Source organism: Orbicella faveolata, unplaced genomic scaffold, assembly GCF_042242905.1.
Source record: "Orbicella faveolata isolate gen_17 unplaced genomic scaffold, um_ofav_v1 contig_47, whole genome shotgun sequence".
Lineage (NCBI taxonomy): Eukaryota > Metazoa > Cnidaria > Anthozoa > Scleractinia > Merulinidae > Orbicella > Orbicella faveolata.
Genome location: NW_028301577.1, coordinates 6,697,501 through 6,718,131, shown reverse-complemented (window position 1 = coordinate 6,718,131; position 20,631 = coordinate 6,697,501). Strand labels below are relative to the sequence as shown.

At 38.9% G+C, this 20,631-nt stretch overlaps 1 protein-coding gene across 1 annotated transcript in view; it reads right to left on the bottom strand.

Moving 5' to 3' along the window:
* Window positions 1-892: 892 nt before the first annotated feature.
* Window positions 893-20,631, bottom strand: part of LOC110052017 (LIM domain kinase 1-like) — a 20,793-nt gene continuing 1,054 nt past the window's right edge. The window contains exons 4-20 of the mRNA XM_020758134.2: window positions 18,072-18,181; window positions 15,575-15,763; window positions 14,350-14,461; window positions 12,704-13,005; window positions 11,962-12,042; window positions 10,160-10,229; window positions 9,628-9,714; window positions 8,908-8,995; window positions 8,586-8,629; window positions 7,710-7,769; window positions 6,789-6,860; window positions 6,033-6,196; window positions 5,124-5,173; window positions 4,504-4,559; window positions 3,298-3,345; window positions 2,719-2,825; window positions 893-1,813 (exon numbers count right to left, since the gene is read on the bottom strand). Coding sequence (XP_020613793.2) covers window positions 1,672-1,813; window positions 2,719-2,825; window positions 3,298-3,345; window positions 4,504-4,559; window positions 5,124-5,173; window positions 6,033-6,196; window positions 6,789-6,860; window positions 7,710-7,769; window positions 8,586-8,629; window positions 8,908-8,995; window positions 9,628-9,714; window positions 10,160-10,229; window positions 11,962-12,042; window positions 12,704-13,005; window positions 14,350-14,461; window positions 15,575-15,763; window positions 18,072-18,181 — 1,782 coding nt within the window. The 3' untranslated portion in view covers window positions 893-1,671. The remainder of the gene's footprint in view (window positions 1,814-2,718; window positions 2,826-3,297; window positions 3,346-4,503; window positions 4,560-5,123; window positions 5,174-6,032; window positions 6,197-6,788; window positions 6,861-7,709; window positions 7,770-8,585; window positions 8,630-8,907; window positions 8,996-9,627; window positions 9,715-10,159; window positions 10,230-11,961; window positions 12,043-12,703; window positions 13,006-14,349; window positions 14,462-15,574; window positions 15,764-18,071; window positions 18,182-20,631) is intronic.

The window sequence follows — 20,631 nt, the reverse complement described above, 5'->3', positions numbered from 1 at the left end:
ACACTTCGTATCACGTTTTTTGCTCCCCGAAAGTAACGACCCCTTCGAAAGTAACGCTCCCAACGGTAACGAGCCCCAAAGGCTGCCAATTCCGAAAGTAACGAGGGTCGTTACTTTTGGAGGTTTACGGTATACTTCGGGCCGTACACTTCTTATGATATACTTCTGGCTCAATCTTGTGCTTACCTAGCCTATGGTAACGCTCCCTTTACGGTTTTAGTACAGTTAAATGAATTTTTCAACACAACTAGACCATGATCAGGTTTCCGTCAATAAAAATGTCTTTTGTTGACATTCATGGCAGTGGCTCTCTAACTGTTTTTCTAACGTCCACTATGAGGAGTATCTCTTCCTGACGGGACCTTGAATTACAGGACGGGAGGTATTCGCTCAAGAGTGTTTCTAAATCGAGTGTTCTAGTTATGAAATCACCGGGGCCTCAGTCGAGTATGAATGGTTGGCTTTCCGTCCAAACAGGTCATATTCGTATTCTCGGCATTGGACTGGAACTAGCTTTCAATGGAGGCTCATGCGCGTGAATGTCCTCAAAAAGAGATCGTCATTTACATTTTAAACGATTCCCCGCATTAACCTCAATTGCAAGCTAGTTCCTGTCGGAATACGAAGATGGCCTATTTCCACTCATAAGTATTAAGGTTACTTTTACCCTCTCTTCCCCCGCTGAGGTTCGAAACGTTCGTTATAGAAAACCGCTGTGCGAGGTGAGTGCAGGCGCAGAGCCGAACCCTGCGCGGGCACTGCTATCTAGCGGATTCTCCCCACCCGAGTTACTGGGAACGATTTTACCTAACAAAGAGGTGATTAATTCCATTTTAAAAAATTATTCTCGCGGTTTTCGGTTTTGCGCTCTCCGTAACGGGCATAAACAGAGTTAACTTCGGAGTTCATTTTATTGACTTACGGTATTTCATAACCGGTGATCCAAGAACGTGGAATATCAAGAATAAAAATATTGTACAAAGTTGTCATATGACCTAGTACTTTCATTTTTTTAAAAGAATTCTCTCTCACGCAATCGAAAGTGCAAGAGACCTGCTGTTCTTGTTACTTCGATTGATCCTCCGCGTGTGTGCTTGTGCGAAATGCATACGTATGAATTAATCTACCTACCTTGTGACTCAACATTTATCTTGAATTCTTTTATGATACAGTGTGTACAAATTTAGAGCAGGTGAGCGCACACTACAACTGCAGTTGTGTGTAAATGTTCGTTATTTCTACCAGTACATTTACGTGTAAGAGGCAAATTATATTTTGTATTGTAAGAACACACGAACTGTCTGCAAGGTGCTTCCATTTCGACGGTATTTCCGCAACAGAGAAAATGTTTATATTTTACAAGAGCTACGCCATCTACGCCATAATAAAATGACCCAAAGGAAATGGAGTTCAGCCATGAGAGGGACTCTGGAACAGAGTTTGCTGTACGCTGGGAAGCTGTTTTGGTCCCAGACTCCCAAAATATCATCGAGAACAAAATTGCTTGCGAAGGCTGCTAGCATGGACTGGAACCAGGTTGTAGACGTTATTTGAACGAAAAACCGCTCAAAAGTAAGATTTCTCTGAATTTTTGCGTCCTTCAAGGACTGCTGGTGCCTGGGCAGGCTTGTATGTGCTTATCTGAAGCTTATGTCCCCGCCCTCGGTACGTCTAGCCATCGCTGGTCTCGCTAATTTTCCTCATGAGAGTGCCAGGTAGAAGGGTAAACGTCATGTCAGATAGCAATGGCAGACCAACTTCAAGGTGAAGCAGAAGCGACTCCAGCCATTTCTCCAGGTCGCAAAATTCGGGTCTGTTTGAAACGAGAATACATACTTCATTAGAAAAGCGTTACAAGAATTTCGACAAAAAATTTGATTGTTAATCTTCGAGGTTTCAAAGTGCGGTTTTCTGTTGACTCTCAATAGTGAACCAATCAGAATTTAGAACAAAAACGAGAGACCAGTGCCAAGCGCAGGAAAGCCCGTAACCCAGGTCATAATTGCTGGTGGAGAAAATGGCTCGCGAACTCCAATAAAACAGCGCGTGAACTCTGATTGTTTAAAAGAAGCACGTAAGCCCTGATTGGTTAAAACACAGTGCTTGAACTCTGGTTGGTTAAAACTGAAACACTTCGTGAACTCTGGTTGGTTAAAACACTTTGCACAAACTTCTGTATAACCATACAGCGGAGATCAACTGACGCTGAACAGCACGTTTAATCACCTAATATGGGGTTGAATTCGAAGAGAATACCACGAGAAGAGATCCACAACAACTAGAATTGTCTGACCCTAAGGATTTTCTCAGTGGAATTTCTAAACATCAAGACAATTAGGCGATATGAAGACATGATCATAGCAATTCAATTATACACACAACTTAAGCAGTTGTAAAATTATTTTTTTCAGGCTTTAATTTCACAACTGCTTAAGTTGTGTGTATAATTGAACTGCGGTGATCATGTCTTCATATCTTTCTCTGCAGTTCAAATATATGATATTTCATATACTCATTTGCAAGACAATATTATCTCCTCAGAGCTTTATTATCTAGCTCTCTGCACGCACTGCAGGCCTATGATGCTCCCTCATCATAGGCCTGCAGTGCGTGCAGAGAGCTAGATAATAAAGCTCTGAGGAGATAATTATTAGGCGAGAAACAATTTTCGTGTGCAGTGTCATCATACGTAAACAGTAAAGCGGCATTCATCTGCACCTCTTATCAGAGTCCAAATCACAGCAAAGAAATGCTATTCTGTAAAATAACTCAGGACATCCATCGCAAAACTCTTTGCGGAATTTCTCCTCATCTAAACCAAAATTCTGTGAACAGATAAGAGGTGACAAAACATTTAGTCAAAGTCAGCCAATGTGGAATATAAGTCCTGTCCAAACGGGAAATGTTTGGCGACCAAACAAGATTCAAACTGTTTGGTAAACAAACAATATCATGTTGTGTTGTATTGAGCGGTCAAACGGTTCCAAACACGTTTAATTGCCGTCTAAACGGTAAAACGTTTGGAAACCAAACATTTCCCGTTTTGCTATGCCTTTAGAGGTAAACAAGAAAGAGCATCAAAGGAGCTACGTCACGGTTTCTGCATCTTGATAAGTTTAGCCAAATTTTTTTAAGTTCGTCGTTTATAATCCGTGTAAATCTTCTCCTTCTTCGATCATCCTTGTTCCTTCATGGTTTATCATCATCTTTTTGGTGTTTTTCTATCTTAGTAAACTATTATTTTTAAGTACATTCTTACGTGCTGTGTTTGATACCAGAACATAAATAACTACTCACTGACAGGCGAGGAAGAAAATCCGGATCAGCCTTTACCCGGCCAATAATCTGCAAACCGACACAAGCCAGATTAGTAAACAGAGAGTTTTCCAATAATGAAACCAGAAGCTCAAGACCAAACCTTTCCGGCAACAAGTAGTGGTCAGAAATCAAGGCAAAAACGTGCACACCAGCCGTACTTGGAAAAAGGCGGGCCGCGTTCGCGACATCAGTAATATGAACCAGCTTCACAAAAATTGTAGGTATACTCTGTCAACGCAGCACTGTGAAAAGACAGTGTGTGGAAGATATACTTACCTCAGTGGGAGGGAGGGAAAACCAACCAAGCAAGCGAAGTACATGGTATTGCCCCTGAATCTCCTCCCGGTACCCCCACATATAAGATAGACCGCTGGCCATGTTTATTACAGCGTCAACACAAGCAAGTCAAAACTCGTCGCAAAACATGTACGTAAAAACACATGCACGGTAAGCGCCAGAAAACAAGTGACTTGCAAAGCGCGGAAAACATGTAGCCACTGGCAAGCGCTGAGGAAAATACAATCGGTAGCAAGCGCGTAGCGTGACCGGTGAATAGCGCGGGAAAACGTGACAGTGGCGGCGCCAAGAGTGGGAAGATACAACCCATTAGAAGCCCGGGGTGGTACTCCCTTATATGGCTATATGGGTATGAGCGGCCCCAATGGTTTTTTAGCCGTTTTGGTCTCAAATAGGGTATGGCTTTTGTACTGTAGTCTTGAATTAGGTATGGAGTTTTTTTTTAGAAGTAGTTACTTTTTCATCGTTATCGATAAGACCAACAACAAAAGCCATTCCTTTAACATCGATCTGAACTAGGGAGCTAATTATAGGGCAGGTCTGAAACAGGTTATTGATTTAAGGGTCAGGTCTCAAATTGGTAACAAATTTTTGGTCAGGTCATAAACAGGGTAGGGAAAATCATAGATTTTGGTCTTAAATAGGGTAAGGGTTTTGGGACGCGGGCTGCACACCCTTACCGATTTTTCTGGGTGTACCTCCACTGCGCGTTTAGCTCTGAGAAGACAGCGGGACCTTGATTAGAGTATTTGCACGAGTTTATTGAGGCTATCACAAAATTCTGCGCAAGCAAACACACACAACATACCAAACTCTAGTTTTCCAGTCACGGCTTTGCAAAGACACAACGATTTTGGTATATAATTGTGTAAAAAATAACCACCCTACCTCACACATGACAATCCCAAAGGAAAACACATCAACCTTTTCGTTGTAGGTCATACCTGAAAAAAATAACCACAATAAACAATCACAATATTACGGTTGAAGTTTCTGATTAACTAAGGTAATGATTTGACTACAGTAACACTGATAACAGTGTAATAAACATTAAAATATTCTCCAGATTTCCACGAGTTTTGTGTTGACAAAAGCTGATGTTTGGTAGAATACAGTGTAAAAATGAAAACGGGAATTGCCACAAAAAAAATTTGAATTGTGAGAAAACGTGTGATTGTGCAAAAGAACGGTTGTTTCGTTTTTCCAGTTCCATATGGTTATTTCAAGAAATCAGTATTCTTCTTCATGTTTCTTTATTGTTAGTTGAACTGATGTGTAAATGTTGGGTACAAAGAAGGTCGTTGTTATTGTTACTGTTCTTGTTTTTGTTGTTGTTAATATTGTTATTGTTGACGTTGTTACTGTTGTTGTTAATATTGCTATTGTTGTTGTTAGTATTGTTATTGTTGTTGTTATTGTTGATGTTGTTATCGTTATTGTTGTTGCTGTTGTCATTGATGTTGTTGTTATTGTTGTAACCATTGATAATATCAAGAGACATGGATTACCATTCAACATCTCCGGGGCCATCCAGTAAGGCGATCCTACAACTGTATATCTGTAAAATAGAGTAACAAATTCAATTACGGAAGATGTTAAAAAGAAAACAATCTTCTTTCAAGAATCTTTCATAAACCGCTTTGCGTTAATAAGGAGAAACTCTATTCTGAGCCACCGAAAGCGAAAGAACTTTTCACACATTACTTCATAACTAGCAGGGAAAAGTTTACACGAGAAATCACAACGTTAACAAGGAGGCTATGCGGTAGGGGGAGGGCAACCCTAGGGGCAGAGAGTCTGTCGCTTTGAAGGTAGGCGACCCTCGTGAGGAATGCCAGGCAGTTTTTCTTTTATGTTAACACTTTGGATATTTCTAGGCTGATTTAGCAAGAGAACGGGAACGTCACTTGACGACGGCGCGCGCAGAACAAACACCCAAATATGGTCAAATTAGAACAGAATCCAGGTTATTCCGCGCGCCCTGCAGTCGTCATCTGACCGTATTTGGGTATTTGTACTGCGCGCGCCGTCGTCAAGTGACGTTCCCGTTCTCTTGCTAAATCAGCCTTCTGCCGGATGTGCGAAACCGTTGTGCTCGTCACTGAGGGCCAAATATAGGTTTAGCGGGATGCAGGACGAGAGTAAAAATGAAGGCGGGATACGGGATGACAGGACTTTTGAAGGCAGGATGCGGGAAAAAAAAATATCTCGGTGGGAGCAGGATTTGATCATTTTGACAGGCGGGATGCGGGATGAAAAACGAAAAATCACACGTTACAGAAGTTACGCGGAGAAGTGCGACTCTTGCCAGGCGGGATCAGTATAAAATTCTGAGTACGGCGGGATGGTGGGATGGCGGGATGGAGCCAAAAAATAGTGGCGGGATGCGGGATGGGACCCTCGTCACTGAGTATTACCTTTTCTTGGGAGGAGGTAGCCTGTTACCGGTAAAGTAAAGTGGTTTACGACCAGGAGAAGGCGGCAGTGTTGCTGAAATGCGATTCATAGGTGACATTGGTCTGTCCCTCACTACACGGGCCAAACCAAAGTCTGCTACCACAACCGACATCTCACCTGACTCCTGTACAAAGTGAAAGAAAGGTAACAAAAGAATAAAAATCTCTTAATTTAAAAGTCATGGTATTTAACACTGCTGTGCTAAAATTGGTACACCCCAAACGACGAAACAAATGTGTCAAATAGAACTGAAAACTTGTTAAAACTTCCAACTGGTTGGAGGTGATCAGTTGGTTATTTACAAGACGTGGAGGAGTTTAATTCGGGAACACCGAACACATATCCATCCAGTCAGGGATTTCATTAACGTTTCCAGCAGCTGGGCAACTGGTTTTCACAAGCGGAAAGATTTTTTGAACTGGACTTCTGTATAAGAAGAACTTTCCCTAAATGATCAAATCAGGCGGGCAAAATCGTCCTCACAGACGGTCAATTTTCCCGGTGCCTGGCCCTTAATGAAACCCTTGTAGTCTGGTGGCAGAACCGGGAGGAGAATTTGAATCGGATTGCAAATCCAGCACCCTAACTACTAGGTCACACCGCCTCCAAAAGAATTAAATGCACTAGAAAGCCACTCCAACTTTTTAATAACAGTCGGTTCTATGAAGGAGTCTTCTGTGGCTATAAGTAATGCAGCAAAAAAGGTCAAAATTTACCTTATCGGGCTCGACCAAGCAGTTCTTGGAATTCAGATCTCTGTGCATTACATTCATAGAATGAAGATAAGCCTGAGAAACAATTGAACGAATCATCAGCATTAATAAAACTAACACTTGTTATTGCTAAATACAGGGAAGGGGGATACTCCCATACATGAGCTATATGGGCATGTACCATTGTGAAGGGTATGGTTTTCAAATTTAAGAACACCTCAAATATAATAGGCTGATTTAGCAAGAGAACGGGAACGTCACTTGACGACGGCGCGCGCAGTACAAATGCCCAAATATGGTCAGATGACGACTGCAGGGCGCGCGGAATAACCTGGATTCTGTTCTAATTTGACCATATTTGGGTGTTTGTTCTGCGCGCGCCGTCGTCAAGTGACGTTCCCGTTCTCTTGCTAAATCAGCCTATTAGCTTCCCGAGACGTGAAAACACTGAAGCAACATACCAAAACATAGACAAAGATGCTTTAGTATCACTATGTAAAATTAAAATGCATAAATTACCAAAAACAAGCTTGACAAAAATGGGCAATTATTTAATTAGTTGTGTCATTCGTAACGATTTGCTAAAGCTGAGACGTGCCAAAATTACTGAAAGATTTAAAACTCGACGTTTTGGAGTCATCATGATGCCATTATCAACAGAAAATAACTATGAGAAAGTGATTATTCAAGTAGACTAGAGCTGAAAATTAACATACGAATTAGATGGCTAAACAAACACTTTAGCGCAAATTGAGTCAGTTTGCACGTTCAGCTCTGGTTTAGGTTTGGATAACATATAGTTCCTTTACAAGAAGCAGCTGATTGCTTCAGGCCTACGATTTTGAACTAGTCAAAATCATACCCTTTGTCCAGATTAGGTAGGGTTTTTGAATGAATACATCTGCAAAACAAAAAACCACTTACCATCCCTGCTGCAATATCTTTTGCAAACCTGATCCTCTGTAACCATGACAACTGCTTACCCTGAAGAAAACAAGAAAATAGATAGTGAATGAGACCTAGTGAACTGTTTCATACTGAACTGTAGTGTACTGCATTGCACCTGCACTATGCCGTATCCATATCATCTGATGGTCAAATCATTGGCATATTTCTCACAATTCGAAAGGTCTCCTTCACAGCCGTGGGAGGTGTGGTGGTCTCATGGTTAGTGAGCTCGACCCCAGCACGAGCGGTCCGGGTTTGAGCCCTCGCTGTTGACATTGTTTTGTGTTCTTGAGCAAGACACTTTACTCTCACAGTGCCTCTCTCCACCCAGCTGTGTAAATGGGTTCCAGCGAATTTAATGCTGGGGGGTAACCCTGCGATGGACTAGCATCCCATCCAGGGAGGGGAGTAGAAATACTCCTAGTCGCTTCATGCTACTGAAACCAGGATAAGCTTCGGCCTGATGGGCCACTTGGCAAGGTGCCAATTGTAAGCCATACAGGCAATAAGTGAATGTAGGCAAAATGCAAATAAAGGAGGTAACCAACAACTTGTAATGGGTCACCTCCCCGCGGCACTTGTCTCACTGATCTCTCTGTGAAGAATAGAGAAGACAAAGAGAACTTACCTGAGTACAAGCCTTCAGGGAACCAAAAGGCTAACGGGAGTAAACAAACTGAAGCCAAACTGGCAAAGCTACTCAAAGCAAAACCATGAGGGAAAGTCTACGTGACAACCACGCATTCACAATGCACCCGCTGACTGATGATAAATCCCCAAGTTAACTAGTACGATTATTGATAACCTCATTTAGCTTTTTGTAGGGACTGGACAAGCAGAGTCTTTTCTCACCTTATCCTTCAAAACTTGACGTAATGTTCCACCAGAGATGTATTCTGCAAAAGAATGTAATTTTTAATTACATTGTTGTTGTTGCCAAATATGCTTCTTTACTTACAAATTTAATTCACCGATAAGATGACAATTAACCAACTTACTTACAGACATTTGAGAAACACCTATCACAAACAAGGCAAAAATTCGTTTAATTTACTTTATTTGTTTGAATTACTGTAACCAATTATCTAGTAAAGATTCACAAGTCGGCAATCATTGAAGGGAGAGCATCGTAGAGAAATGTGTAGCTAACGGTATATATTACAAGGTAGCTTACCAGTAATCAGGTTTAGAGTCTGGTCTCTGTACAGAACGCCAATGAATCTCAATACATTAGGGTGGTCCAAGCTCTTCAGCAAGGCAACCTAAAAAAGATTTCAATTAAGTTATTCTTATCAATTTACATGACCATTGAATTACCATGGATGCCAATGGAACATGAAAAAGGTTAAAGCAAATGGAAGTAGGGGTTGTTCACCTCCAGCTTTTCGATTTTTTTTTTTTTTTTTGCTAGTGATATAATCCAAAAGAAAACAACACTGCAAGCTAATGTGAGCAGGGCAAGCGTGGTTTATGTGGGCCAGTTCAGAAGTAGGGTATGCAAATGTGAATGAATTGTGAATGTAATGTTGTGCCACACAGCAATGATATTGAAAGCTGGAAAGAAAAGAATTACTCCTAACTTTCCAGTCTAGAATTAATGTCCTCTGGCCCTACACATGTTCACAATTAATTTAGGATGTGCACCACTCTAAGACATTTTCACAACTTTCAACAAAATCAAACTCCATAAAGGTATGGGACAAAATACTTATTGCCTGAGTTAGCTGGTACCAGACATGACAACATTTGGTTCTCGTTTTGTCCAGTGGGGTGGGGTAGTGGTGAGCGGGACATTTCTCGAAACCCTACCTAATCAATTACCTAAACAAAAAAAACACACTGCTATAGATCCTGTGTAGTTTCATTTGTGAAATCCTATTTACAATTAACTCACTTCTTTTAAGAAGCTTGTGTTTGCCTCCTCATCATAATGTAGGAGTTCCTTTAACACCATTACCTCTCCTGTCTGCCTCTGTGTGACCTGAATGCACAGTTAAGACTTTCTGTGAGAGCAGTTTTCAATACTGAGTACTGTAAAACAAAAACCGAAGTATTTACATAACTCCAGTCAATCCCAAGGGGCAAAGCCAATCAAAAGTAAACTTAATATTGAAAGTAACTGACACAAAGAACGGGAAAACCTGTACGAGTGAGTCACAATTGGCTTTGCTTCTGAAATGAAAAAGAAATAAAGTGCCGAGGGTTTTTAAGCCAATCATGTTGCATAGTAATGGTAAATGTGAAACCAATTACTTTTCAACACTCATGTGAAAACCACTCTAGGATTCAATGTAGCAATTCAATTTTTGTCTGAATCTGAACATCTAGCTGTGGCTCTTTGTATGCTTTAAGAATACGTTTAATAATGTTTAATTTTGATCCCTTAGGGAGTATTTGATTTACTGAAAGAAAATAACACATAATACCTTTCTAACTTGTCCAAAGAAGCCTTTCCCAATCACATCTCCTATCGCCAGATCACAAGGCCTGAAAACTCTGCATGGGGAGTATATGACGTTATTAATTAATAATGGCTAATCTGGGGGGTACAGCTTGCTCATTACCAATTACTCAAGCTCTACCCTAAGGAAGGAAATTTAGGGAAAAATCTGGAAACTTCAGCAAAGCATTGGAAAGTTGAGAAGTGCCCGCCAGTTAAAAGTTTTGGTTTTAAGCCCGAAAAAAAGAGGCTCAATTAGAATATGAGATTCCCCAATAGCTTTTTTGGGATCTGGGATGTAACTTATTTTAAGGCCAGGATTTGGGATTTTTTACAGAAAAGGGGGACAAGATTTGGGGTTGTAATTCTGACTGGGACACAGGATTAGCCGATTTTACAAGGCGGGAATGGGGAAATGCCACTTTAAAAGAAACAGAGATTCGGGAATTCCAGAGACAAAAATGTACAAAGAAAATCACACTACCATACAGGGTTTTCAAAATAAGCTGGCACCTGATGCAAGTCACCAGCTACTTCAAGCATTTGCACTGGGTACTTTTTGTACAAAGTTTGTTAATAGGCCATTTTGTTTCACCAACGTAATCTTTCCGAAGAAATAAATGAACAGAATGCACCTCAAGGCACACAGATTTCAAAAATTTCCAGGGCCAGCTTCCATCACCCTCCTCCCTTGCAGACGGGGGAACCCACTTTGGCACTCGTGATTCCCCACATGACAATTGCCGTCTTCAACATGACCCAACTGTGCTCTGCCTACTGCAGGATTTCCTTCTGTTAGTTTATTTCAAATTGAAAACCCTGCCATAATAAGTAATGTTGGAAATAGCCTAACAATGACCTAATCAAATTATACAACTTTACATCCCCGTTTTGCACAATACAATACTTTGTGAGTTCTCTTTAGTATGGTTTCAAAACTTTATCGTAGCTTTTCAAAGGAAAGCAGAAATAGTTTTCATTCAGTTTGACGCAAGTAAAAATTATTTAACTTGAAAGTAACTGTGATATCGTGGCCATATCAGATCAGTGATTTACAAATTTGGGTACAGTAACATGGTAAACCACATTTGTGTCATGGAAAATAGTCTGCATTCATGAACAAATGGAATACAAAAAGGCATCAAATTACGAGGTAATAAGAAAAAAAAGTCTTTTCTAAATTTGGGCTCAACGTCATTCCCAAAATTTCCCAAGTCACACTAATGCTTCTGAACTCATAAATTCTACATCATTGAGGTAACTATAATTAATTAGTATATTCTCAGCTCCGACTATTGCATTTCTAGCTCTCTGATTGGCTCAAAAACTCCGACTATGAGCCATTAGTCGGAGTTTTACCTTATATGGAAAACAGTGCGCCAAGTTTAAAAATTTTCCGCTCTGTAAAATTGTTGGAATAAAAATTGGCGGCAAAAACCCGATTAAGAATATACTAAAACAATTATTCCATTCGACCTTGTTGGATATGAAGTGATCATAACCAACTCGCGCTACGCGCTCGTTGGTTATTTATCACTTCATATCCAACGCGGTTTCATGGAATAATTGTTAATTGGTGACCTCCACACAGGTTATTTAAAGCTAAGATACTTATACTAACATGCTTCGATCCTCTTCTCAGGTACCATCTTCAGAATATTAGATAGAATGATTTACAACAACCTCCAATATTGTTTACGATATCAGTATATATTCTATACTATAGCGAAAGGTATAAGATATATGTGTATACATGTACAAGTGCAGCAAATAAGAGCAATATCATACCTGTTTGAAACAGTCTCTACTTTGAATGACTGAGCTCTGTGAATAGGGGATCTCACTTTGAATGAATCAGACATTGAATTGCTGTTTGCACAAAACAAAACAAAAATTGATATTAAGCGAATAAAGATGGTGAATTTTTCAGCTTGGTAATGAAAATTGAAAGGTGAATTGATCAACATGACACAAGTGCGAGACATAGAGAGCCTACCCAGTGTTCATGGAGGTCATGGGCTCGATTCCTTTCGATTTTTTCTTTGTCTCATGCTCATGTCATGTTGATCAATTCACCTTTCACAACACAAAAATTACAAAATATTCAGTAGTTCTAGTTTCAGGACAAGACAGCAAGAAAACATTACCTGACAATACAGTTTAAGAGGACCATGAGAGTTTGACAGTCTAATGTTTGTCTGAAGTCCTTCAATTCTGAACTGGCGGCATGCGCCAGGTTGACAAGTACATTATGAGAGAAGCGCTTGTATAATACTGTAATGATACTAATGATTGATATAATGTTGTAATTAAAAGTTATTTTAATTGATTTTTATTTCCTTTTGCCTTTTGTCTCATATTATGATTATCATAATGAAAATGTGGTGATGGAGAATAAAGATTCATACCAAAGATAAAATAATGAAAAAACCATAACTTATATTTATTGATGATTACATTCTTGCAAAATTTGACTTTTTTTTTTCCACGACCTACCAGAAGCCCTGTATATATGCAGGTATGAGCCTACCTTCGAGGAAGTGAATTGGATCGCATTGCAGGTTTCGTGCTCTTCTTTGAAGCGAGTTCTTTCTGAGACTCTACTTCCCCATTCACTACAGAGTTGTTTTCTGTTGATGTACGACAGCGCCGTAGTTCTCTTCGAGAGAAGAGGGAAATTGACCTGTTGCGGAAGCTTTTCTCTTCAGAATCACTATCGGAATCAACACTGGGTAGCCTGCATAGTCTGGGCTTGACTTGGAGTCTACTCTGATTTCGTTCAATTGTGATTTGTGTGATCTCGTCTGGTCGAGCTGTTAGAAGAGCAGCAACCTAATGTAAAATAGATCATAGTTTGTATCAAGTAATTTACATACCTTAGACATACTAAAAGCCACCAACTATAGTCAGAATAATGTATCATGTATAAAGGTCTGTGATGAACAATTATGTTTTTGCATCAGTCTCATCTGAAGGAATGAAATTTCAGTTTTGCTTAAAACTACCATGTGCCACTAAATTCTTGTGAGAGTTTATTCTTGCGAATCAGTGACTTTTTGCATTAATTTTTACGGGAACTAATTTTTGCAATCGTAAAAGACTGGTTTTTCATGCTGGGTACTAATTTTGCGATTTGCAGAGAAAATTTTTGCGAGAACTTTTTTAGAGGATTGTGGAAAAAAAAAGCAAAAATTGAAAAATTAGAACCCGCAAAAATTTAGTGCATATGAGAGGGCAAATCAGCAACCTAAATTTTGGTAATCTTAGGCTACAAGTTGACTTTTAGGTCAACAACAATGTTTTAGGAGCAGGGCACATCCTGTACCTTAACTGCTTACCATAGAAAACCTGATACTGGACACCCAAAGTATATTAAGCAATTAGATTATGAACTCTAAATTTCTATCATTGCAAAGAAATTGAGAGCGAATAATCTAATTGCTTTGGCATAAATCTACTAGCCGTTCAAAAATTTATCCAAATAATCTTTACTGACACCTCAAAAATGCAAAGAAGTGGCTGTCATTCTGTTAACAAGCACACACTGCTACACCACTCTCTATCTATCACAGAATACATAGTGAGTAGTGTAGCCAATCAGAGAACGGCATTCGTGATAGAACGCTAGTAGATTTATACTAAACATGTAGAAGACCATAAAGTTGAAATAAAATTACTGTAGGTAGAGTCTACATCAGGCGAATAATTCCATACCACCAGAGCTAATCCTGGTTGCCATGGCATTAAGTGACTAGGAGTATTTCAACTCCCTCCAGGATAGGATGTTAGTCACTGTAATGACAGGGTGAAGCCTCATGACTTCACAAAGAAAAATAGTGTTCTGATTGGTTTGCGCGATATATCGACAACATCCAGCTACATCCTAATATGGCCAAAAAAATATCACTGATGGAACCCGATTACGTGAAAATCGAGCTGAAAGATGTGAGATTTTTTCTGCACAGCCATCAAACTATGCATGGCTCTATATCCTGCCGCCTCGACAGGCTCGCGTTTTTGCTCGCCTACCTCGTTGGCAATAAATTCAATCTCTAAGAGATCAATGGTTTTTAGTGATTTTCCTCCAAGTAGGGGGGGAGGAAGATTTACTACCATCAAGGCTGGCTCTAGGTTAATTTGATTATTTTAAACCTTAGTATCAGGGCATGTGCTTACCTTGTCCACCGTAGTAGTTGACACAACAACTCTATTGACTTCCAACACCAGATCTCCAGCTTGGACTGCTAACACATCATGTGTCTGCCGCTTAAAACCTTTATTATTGAACCTCGTGAAGCAAAAAGTGAAGCAATATTATAGCCCTTGTTAAAGCTGCCCCCTTGAAAAATGTAAATTAACATTACTGACAAATAAATACATACACCTGTGGTGCCATTTCTTACATGTAGGGCATATTACTTGATTAAAATTTATAATTAATAGATAAATTTCTATAGTGCCTTTATTCATTGATTCAGTGGGTAGTAATTGCAGATAAAACTTTAAAAGTCATTGCTAAAAGTATCAAGCTTAACAATAAAAGTAATAGCCCATTTTGCAGTTACATTTAGAATATAAAATCCAGCATAATTATTATGTGGAGAGCAATTTTGGGAAACTTTGTAGTTTCTGCCTGAAATTGCTTTGCATGCATGTCACTGATTATACTGTAATGCAAATGAGAAAAGTTAACAGTGAAAAGGGCTATTACAAACTTGTTGGGTATCCTAAAAGCTTAAAACTACAGATAAAAAGAGCTTGTTTCAGATTAAAATTAAAGAAAGTTGTTCAGTTCAGATTTAAAAAGTGTCACTGGACTTCAGAACCTCTGGTAATTAAAATGGCTCCAAATAAAGGGTGCCGCAACAGGAAAGGTATGTTGAACATATGATTTCAGATAATAATAATTATTATTATTTAATCAACTCAATTCAATTCAGTTCAGTTCTTTTTTATTTACACTATATAGGGCATTTAGATACATTTTATAGGTAAAGTACTGGAAATAGTAAAAAAAGTTAAGAAATATCAAGCCGTAGAGAAATAAAACTTATATGTGAGCAGTGGCCAAGGTAGCAGGAGCTTTCTGTTTAGACACCGCCATGGTCAAGTAAAGGGCAGCAAAAAAATTAATTCAGCTAAGCTAGACCTACATACACTACATTACAACATACATACAATACATTCACACTGATATAATAGCAAAACCAAACAGCAAAGCAAAACATAGCAGCAGCAAAATCAAATTTGATTATTCAGTAGCTGGCATTTATACTCTTTCTTAAAGATATTGTTGGGCAAATGTTTAATTCTGAGGCGTATAGATTCCTACATCCTTGAGCCAGAAAACCTCTAGACAATAACTCTAACCTTACTAAAAGCAACCAAATAAAATAAATACCCTTTGATCATGATTGATACTGATGGTTCTTTCTCAGCTCTTCCAGGTTGCAACAGTCTCTTTCTTTCTCCCTTCACAACTTCTATTTCAAATTTCAAAGTTTCTGGAGTTGTTAGATTGAAATGATGGACCACATGCAAGGAGGAACTCCACCAAGATTGTTCTTGTTCTTGTGTGTAGCACGAGCAACTGCAGTTAGACCACAAATTAAATATACTGTTGCTGTATGTTGAATCAATATCAGGTTCATTACTAAGTTCAGATGCCACAAAGTTGGCTTAATTACCTCTTTAAAGTAACCTACATAATTGATATTGCACAGATTGGCATTGTTAGCTACATATCACTACAATCTGGTTACTCCAGATGCTTTAATTTGGGGATAGAGAGTGATTCAGCAAAGGGTGTCATGAGTATGTGACTGGTTGATGACTGTGTTTGGAGATTCAGAAAGCAGTAGACTCACTACTGGACTGGAAATAGAGCTGTAGCTTGCAACTGAGGCTGTTACAGGGAGTCTTAAATTCCAATACAAATGACATCACCGGTAATCTCTTTTTAATGATACTTCCCCACATGAGCCTCATTTACAAGGTAGTTCCAGTCTAATACTGAGAATACAAATATAGCCCACTGTCAGGTGGCAAGCCTGCAAATAACAGTCGGTCATCGGACAATTGTCCGATAAATTTGAGGTTTTGACAGGTAAAAGCTCAGCCTGGTCGGACAATCTGACCGGGCATTTCCGCCAAAATGAAAAATATTTTAACTGGAAATTTGTGGCCGAATATGGGACAAGTTATTTTGTTATAATGCCACACAATACTACGAAAAAAGCTTTGTTATCGGTTTTGTTTTTATTCCAATTCTAAGAATTTTATCACGCACAGTGCGTCATCTCAAATGTTATGTCGAATTGTACTGATTGTAAACACATCCCATCAGCACCACTATTCCTACATGTTAATTTACACATTTTGTGGTGGCGTCGTGAAAGATCGTGAAGCCCCATTTAGTCTGAATTACGTTCATCTGAAAAACTACTAAAAACTGAGGTCTTATGTAATTACTCGTTGTTTGTTGCCACCAAGTGTTGTGGAATTAATTTTCAGTCGTACATTGACCCGATTAAAATATTATGGAAATAGAATACATGGCCCAAATACTCACGTTTCGTTTATCTGAATGCAATCGCTTTCAAAAACTTTAAAACCTCTAAAACGTAACCAAATGTTTATCTAGTCCATATGATCAAAAATCAGTTTAATTTTTAACTCTTTACAGTTTTTTTTACGTCTGTCAGTGTGGTTTAAATATAGTTTCCGTACCACAGAAATGTTTTTGTGAAAAGTGTGAATGTACAGATTAGTCACGCTTTATAGTCACGACCACCTTTTATTCAATTGACCCCAAAAACTTTCAGAGGAAACTTGCTATCAGAAAAGGTCGAAGAATTCATTTCACCCAATTTTCAAGTCTCTGAATGTTATCGTGGGGTTTTATACTGACAAGCTGTCCATGCGGGAGATTGTTTAATCACTTTTCCCGTTTCCCTTAGACGTCATGGGAAACTTGATACGTTGGAAACGCTTGTGTGACTAGGGGTATAAACATTTGTAAATTTGTCAATTTTCAACAGGTAAAATAATACCAGAAGTAATGTAAAGGTCCCCTTGCTGGTGCTAGTAGCGATTTGACACTCAGTTGACTTTTAAGCGTTTCGAATTTACAACCAATATTTTGGTGAAGAGTCTACTTAACAAACAGATTCCATGTTGCCGTGCATCTGTTCAGTAATAGATCACAGATGATGTCAAAATGTGGTAAGAACAAAAAAGTGGCACATGAGGCGATAGCCAAGTGTGTCACCGATGTTCAATCATGCGTCTGTCCTCTAATAGATCATAGGCGAGAACCAATCAAAATGCGAGAATAACTTGGGTTATTATATAAACTGAAATACCAAAATGTCTCAAATGTCTCTTTTTAATTTCTAACGACCAACAATTTTTTTTGTCCGACCAGACTGGCTTTTTGTCAGGTCAAAACTTGTCCTTGTCCTGACAAATGACCTGCCTATAGACAAAAATTATTTGCAGGCTTGAGGTGGTCATCCTAGTTCTAGTGATCAGTCTGATTGACTTTTCCAGAGTACATTGTGGTACTTTATTGTTATTTTGTCTTGGATAAAAATCTAACAAAAAGGACAAACAAGGAAATGGAAGGAAGGAACGAAGGAAGGATTAAAAGATAGAGGAAGGGAACGGGTGAGTGGGAATGTAAGCAGATGAACAGAAAGAAGCCTGAAAGGCAGGAAATAATAGAGGCAAGAAAAGGGATCAATACTACAGAAGCTAGACAGCACAGAGTACCCCTGTGATGACAGGAGACCAACATCAGTAAAGATCCTTTATAAAGCTGATTTAACAAGAAAAAAACTCTCATTACACTTTCAGTTATGAACAAATTACAGAGAAAGTTAGTTACACTGTTTTACCAAATAAGTCTGTGTCGTTCTAGAAGAACATAATCATCTTCTTCTTCCAAGAATCTTTGGCAGTTTCCACAAGTAAAACACTCAGTATGAAACTTGTGATCAGCTACAACCTGAAAGACAAAATATACATTTTCTTTAATAAATTATCATCCTTCAGTTTATAAAGAAATGGTATTAGTGTAACTGACCCACCATTTCTTCCCTTAAGAAAGAAACCCTCTCTAGTACATGTAGCCTCCTAGACTTACAATACAAAAATCCAACATCAAGTTCTCCAGGTTACAGGAAAGTGGATTGCAATTCCCATATTAACATTGTGATTATTCCAACCGGGCAACTTGGAAAAGAGTTAACTTATCAGAACTTTACTTGAGAACAAAGGATAGCGACCTTTTTCACAAATAAACCAATAAGATTGAAGTATGCAAACAAAAGTTCATAACAAAATTGTAAAACCCAGCAAAGTGCACAGTGATTGTTGATTGGTTAGTTGCAGTCCTAAATTTTGTATGATGCTCACCAGCTTTGGGTTAGTTGTCACAAGATTAGTTTTAAACCTAGATTTTTCAAGTCAGATTTATAATTATGATAATTTGCTATGGACTGAATCTCAAAGAACATATATAATGCAAAGAAGTCAATAGTCTTAATGTTTTCATGTCACAGAGGCCATTACTTGCCCTCACAAAAAGCCACCAGTCCATTGTTCCAAGTTTACGTTTTGATTTTGGTTACATGTAGTTTCCTTCTGGGTGGCCTGGTTCGAGTAGTTGCCCTGTGCTAATAGTCAACAAGAAGATCTTTTAGATCTTATAACCGCGCTTTTAAAATTTAACTGTTTGCTTAGCACTACCGTCGGAACGTAGTGCACATTTCAAAGCAGTCATTGATGATTCTTTTCGTACTGTAGACATCACATCACTTGATCAACACAAACTGTATTATTGCACCATCAGTGGTAGCCGTTGACAAATCTCTGATGACGTAATGGTCCTAATCTAGAACTTTCTTCGGGATATGTATGGGCATGAACGATATGAACCACACGATAATAACACTATTAACAACAGCTTTCTTTCTTTAAAGACATGATTAAATTTGATTGGTGTTTTCCAAGAGTTAAGGGCTAGCAAAGTAGTCACACAAGTCATGTAATTTAATAATGAAACCCTATCCCGACCGATGTATTGATTTTGGTCACTCCAGTGGCTACAGATTGAAAACGTGACAGAAAATTGGCGTTACTTTCAATTCTCACCAAATTTGGACAGTGGGAAGATCTCATCATTAGCCAATTACAGGCCATTTTTCAGCTCTTTTGGTCACATCCTCCCCGCTCGGAAGAATTTTGTCAAGTTAGCTAATTTAGTATGCAAGTCACCGTAATGGCGGTCGCTGTCGGCAAAATGTTTATTTGCTCAAAATTGGGGCAAAACCTTTCGGAGATGGAAGTCAGGACATTTGGAAGGATACAGAAAGTAATATGGGACCAGTTGGTGGCTTCTAAGGCTGAATTTATCCAGAAGTAAGCTGTATTTTCGTTTTCATGCCGAAAGCCATGTGGTGAAATATTATCGGTTTGTTCTGCTGTCTTGTTCTGTTTTTTCTCTTGGTCAATTTTGTAGCCCGCCGAGACCATTCTTTCGTCTAAAAGTTCGAAAAAGATGTTCTCATTCACGTTTAAGCTCTAAGGCGATAATTCTGGAGTTTTTTGGCCGAAACGTCCGGTTTGGTATGTTCATGTTTTTCGGTTGCTATGGGCGACCGTGGCTCCCTTTGTTAGGTCAAGTCTGGGGAGTGAGGTCACAAAAAAAATTCTAATTAATTCTGGTTTTGTTCGATTTCGCTGAAATTTTAGCACGATAAAGCTGGATTGTTAAGGAATAGATTTACCTTCTGCTGATGTGTGATAGCTATTAAGGCTAAAGTGATATATCGCTTCGATGTCAGGGTTTTGAAGAGATTTTTTTGCAACGTGTAGGTTCGGCATGATTTTGTAATCTGAGATTTTTGTTGACCCTGAAGAAACAAGGTTTGGCGAGTAAACATTACAGATTGCGTAATTCAAAGTTGGCCGAGTGGAGATCTGCGTCTGGTCCCCGACAAAAAAAAAAAAAATAATAAAATAAACCAAGGGTAGAACATGAACCGTGCTCGGCCCATGGCCGCGCGGTTAATTAATTTGAACAAAGACCCTTAACCAAGTGGGAAAGAATCTGACACTTGGAAAACCTGCAGCACCTGACTCCCATAAGAGAAAGAAACACACCACAAAAGGACTTTGTGACTCATTAAAAGGGTTTCAAGATTTCAAGATGGGATTAAGGCCCTGTTCTCCACCGCCTCTATTTCTATTATGAAATAACTAAATGTGACGTTATGAAGGAATTTACATGGTCTCCTTTAAAATGGCTATAAAATATTAAAAGCCTGCACACAAGCAATTTCAACATCCCTCAAACATTACACAAAGAAAGGAAAAACCTAAGATCACAGACAGCAAGACAAACCAGAAGAAATATAATCTGAGAATCAAAGTTAAGTCAAATTTTAATTTGGG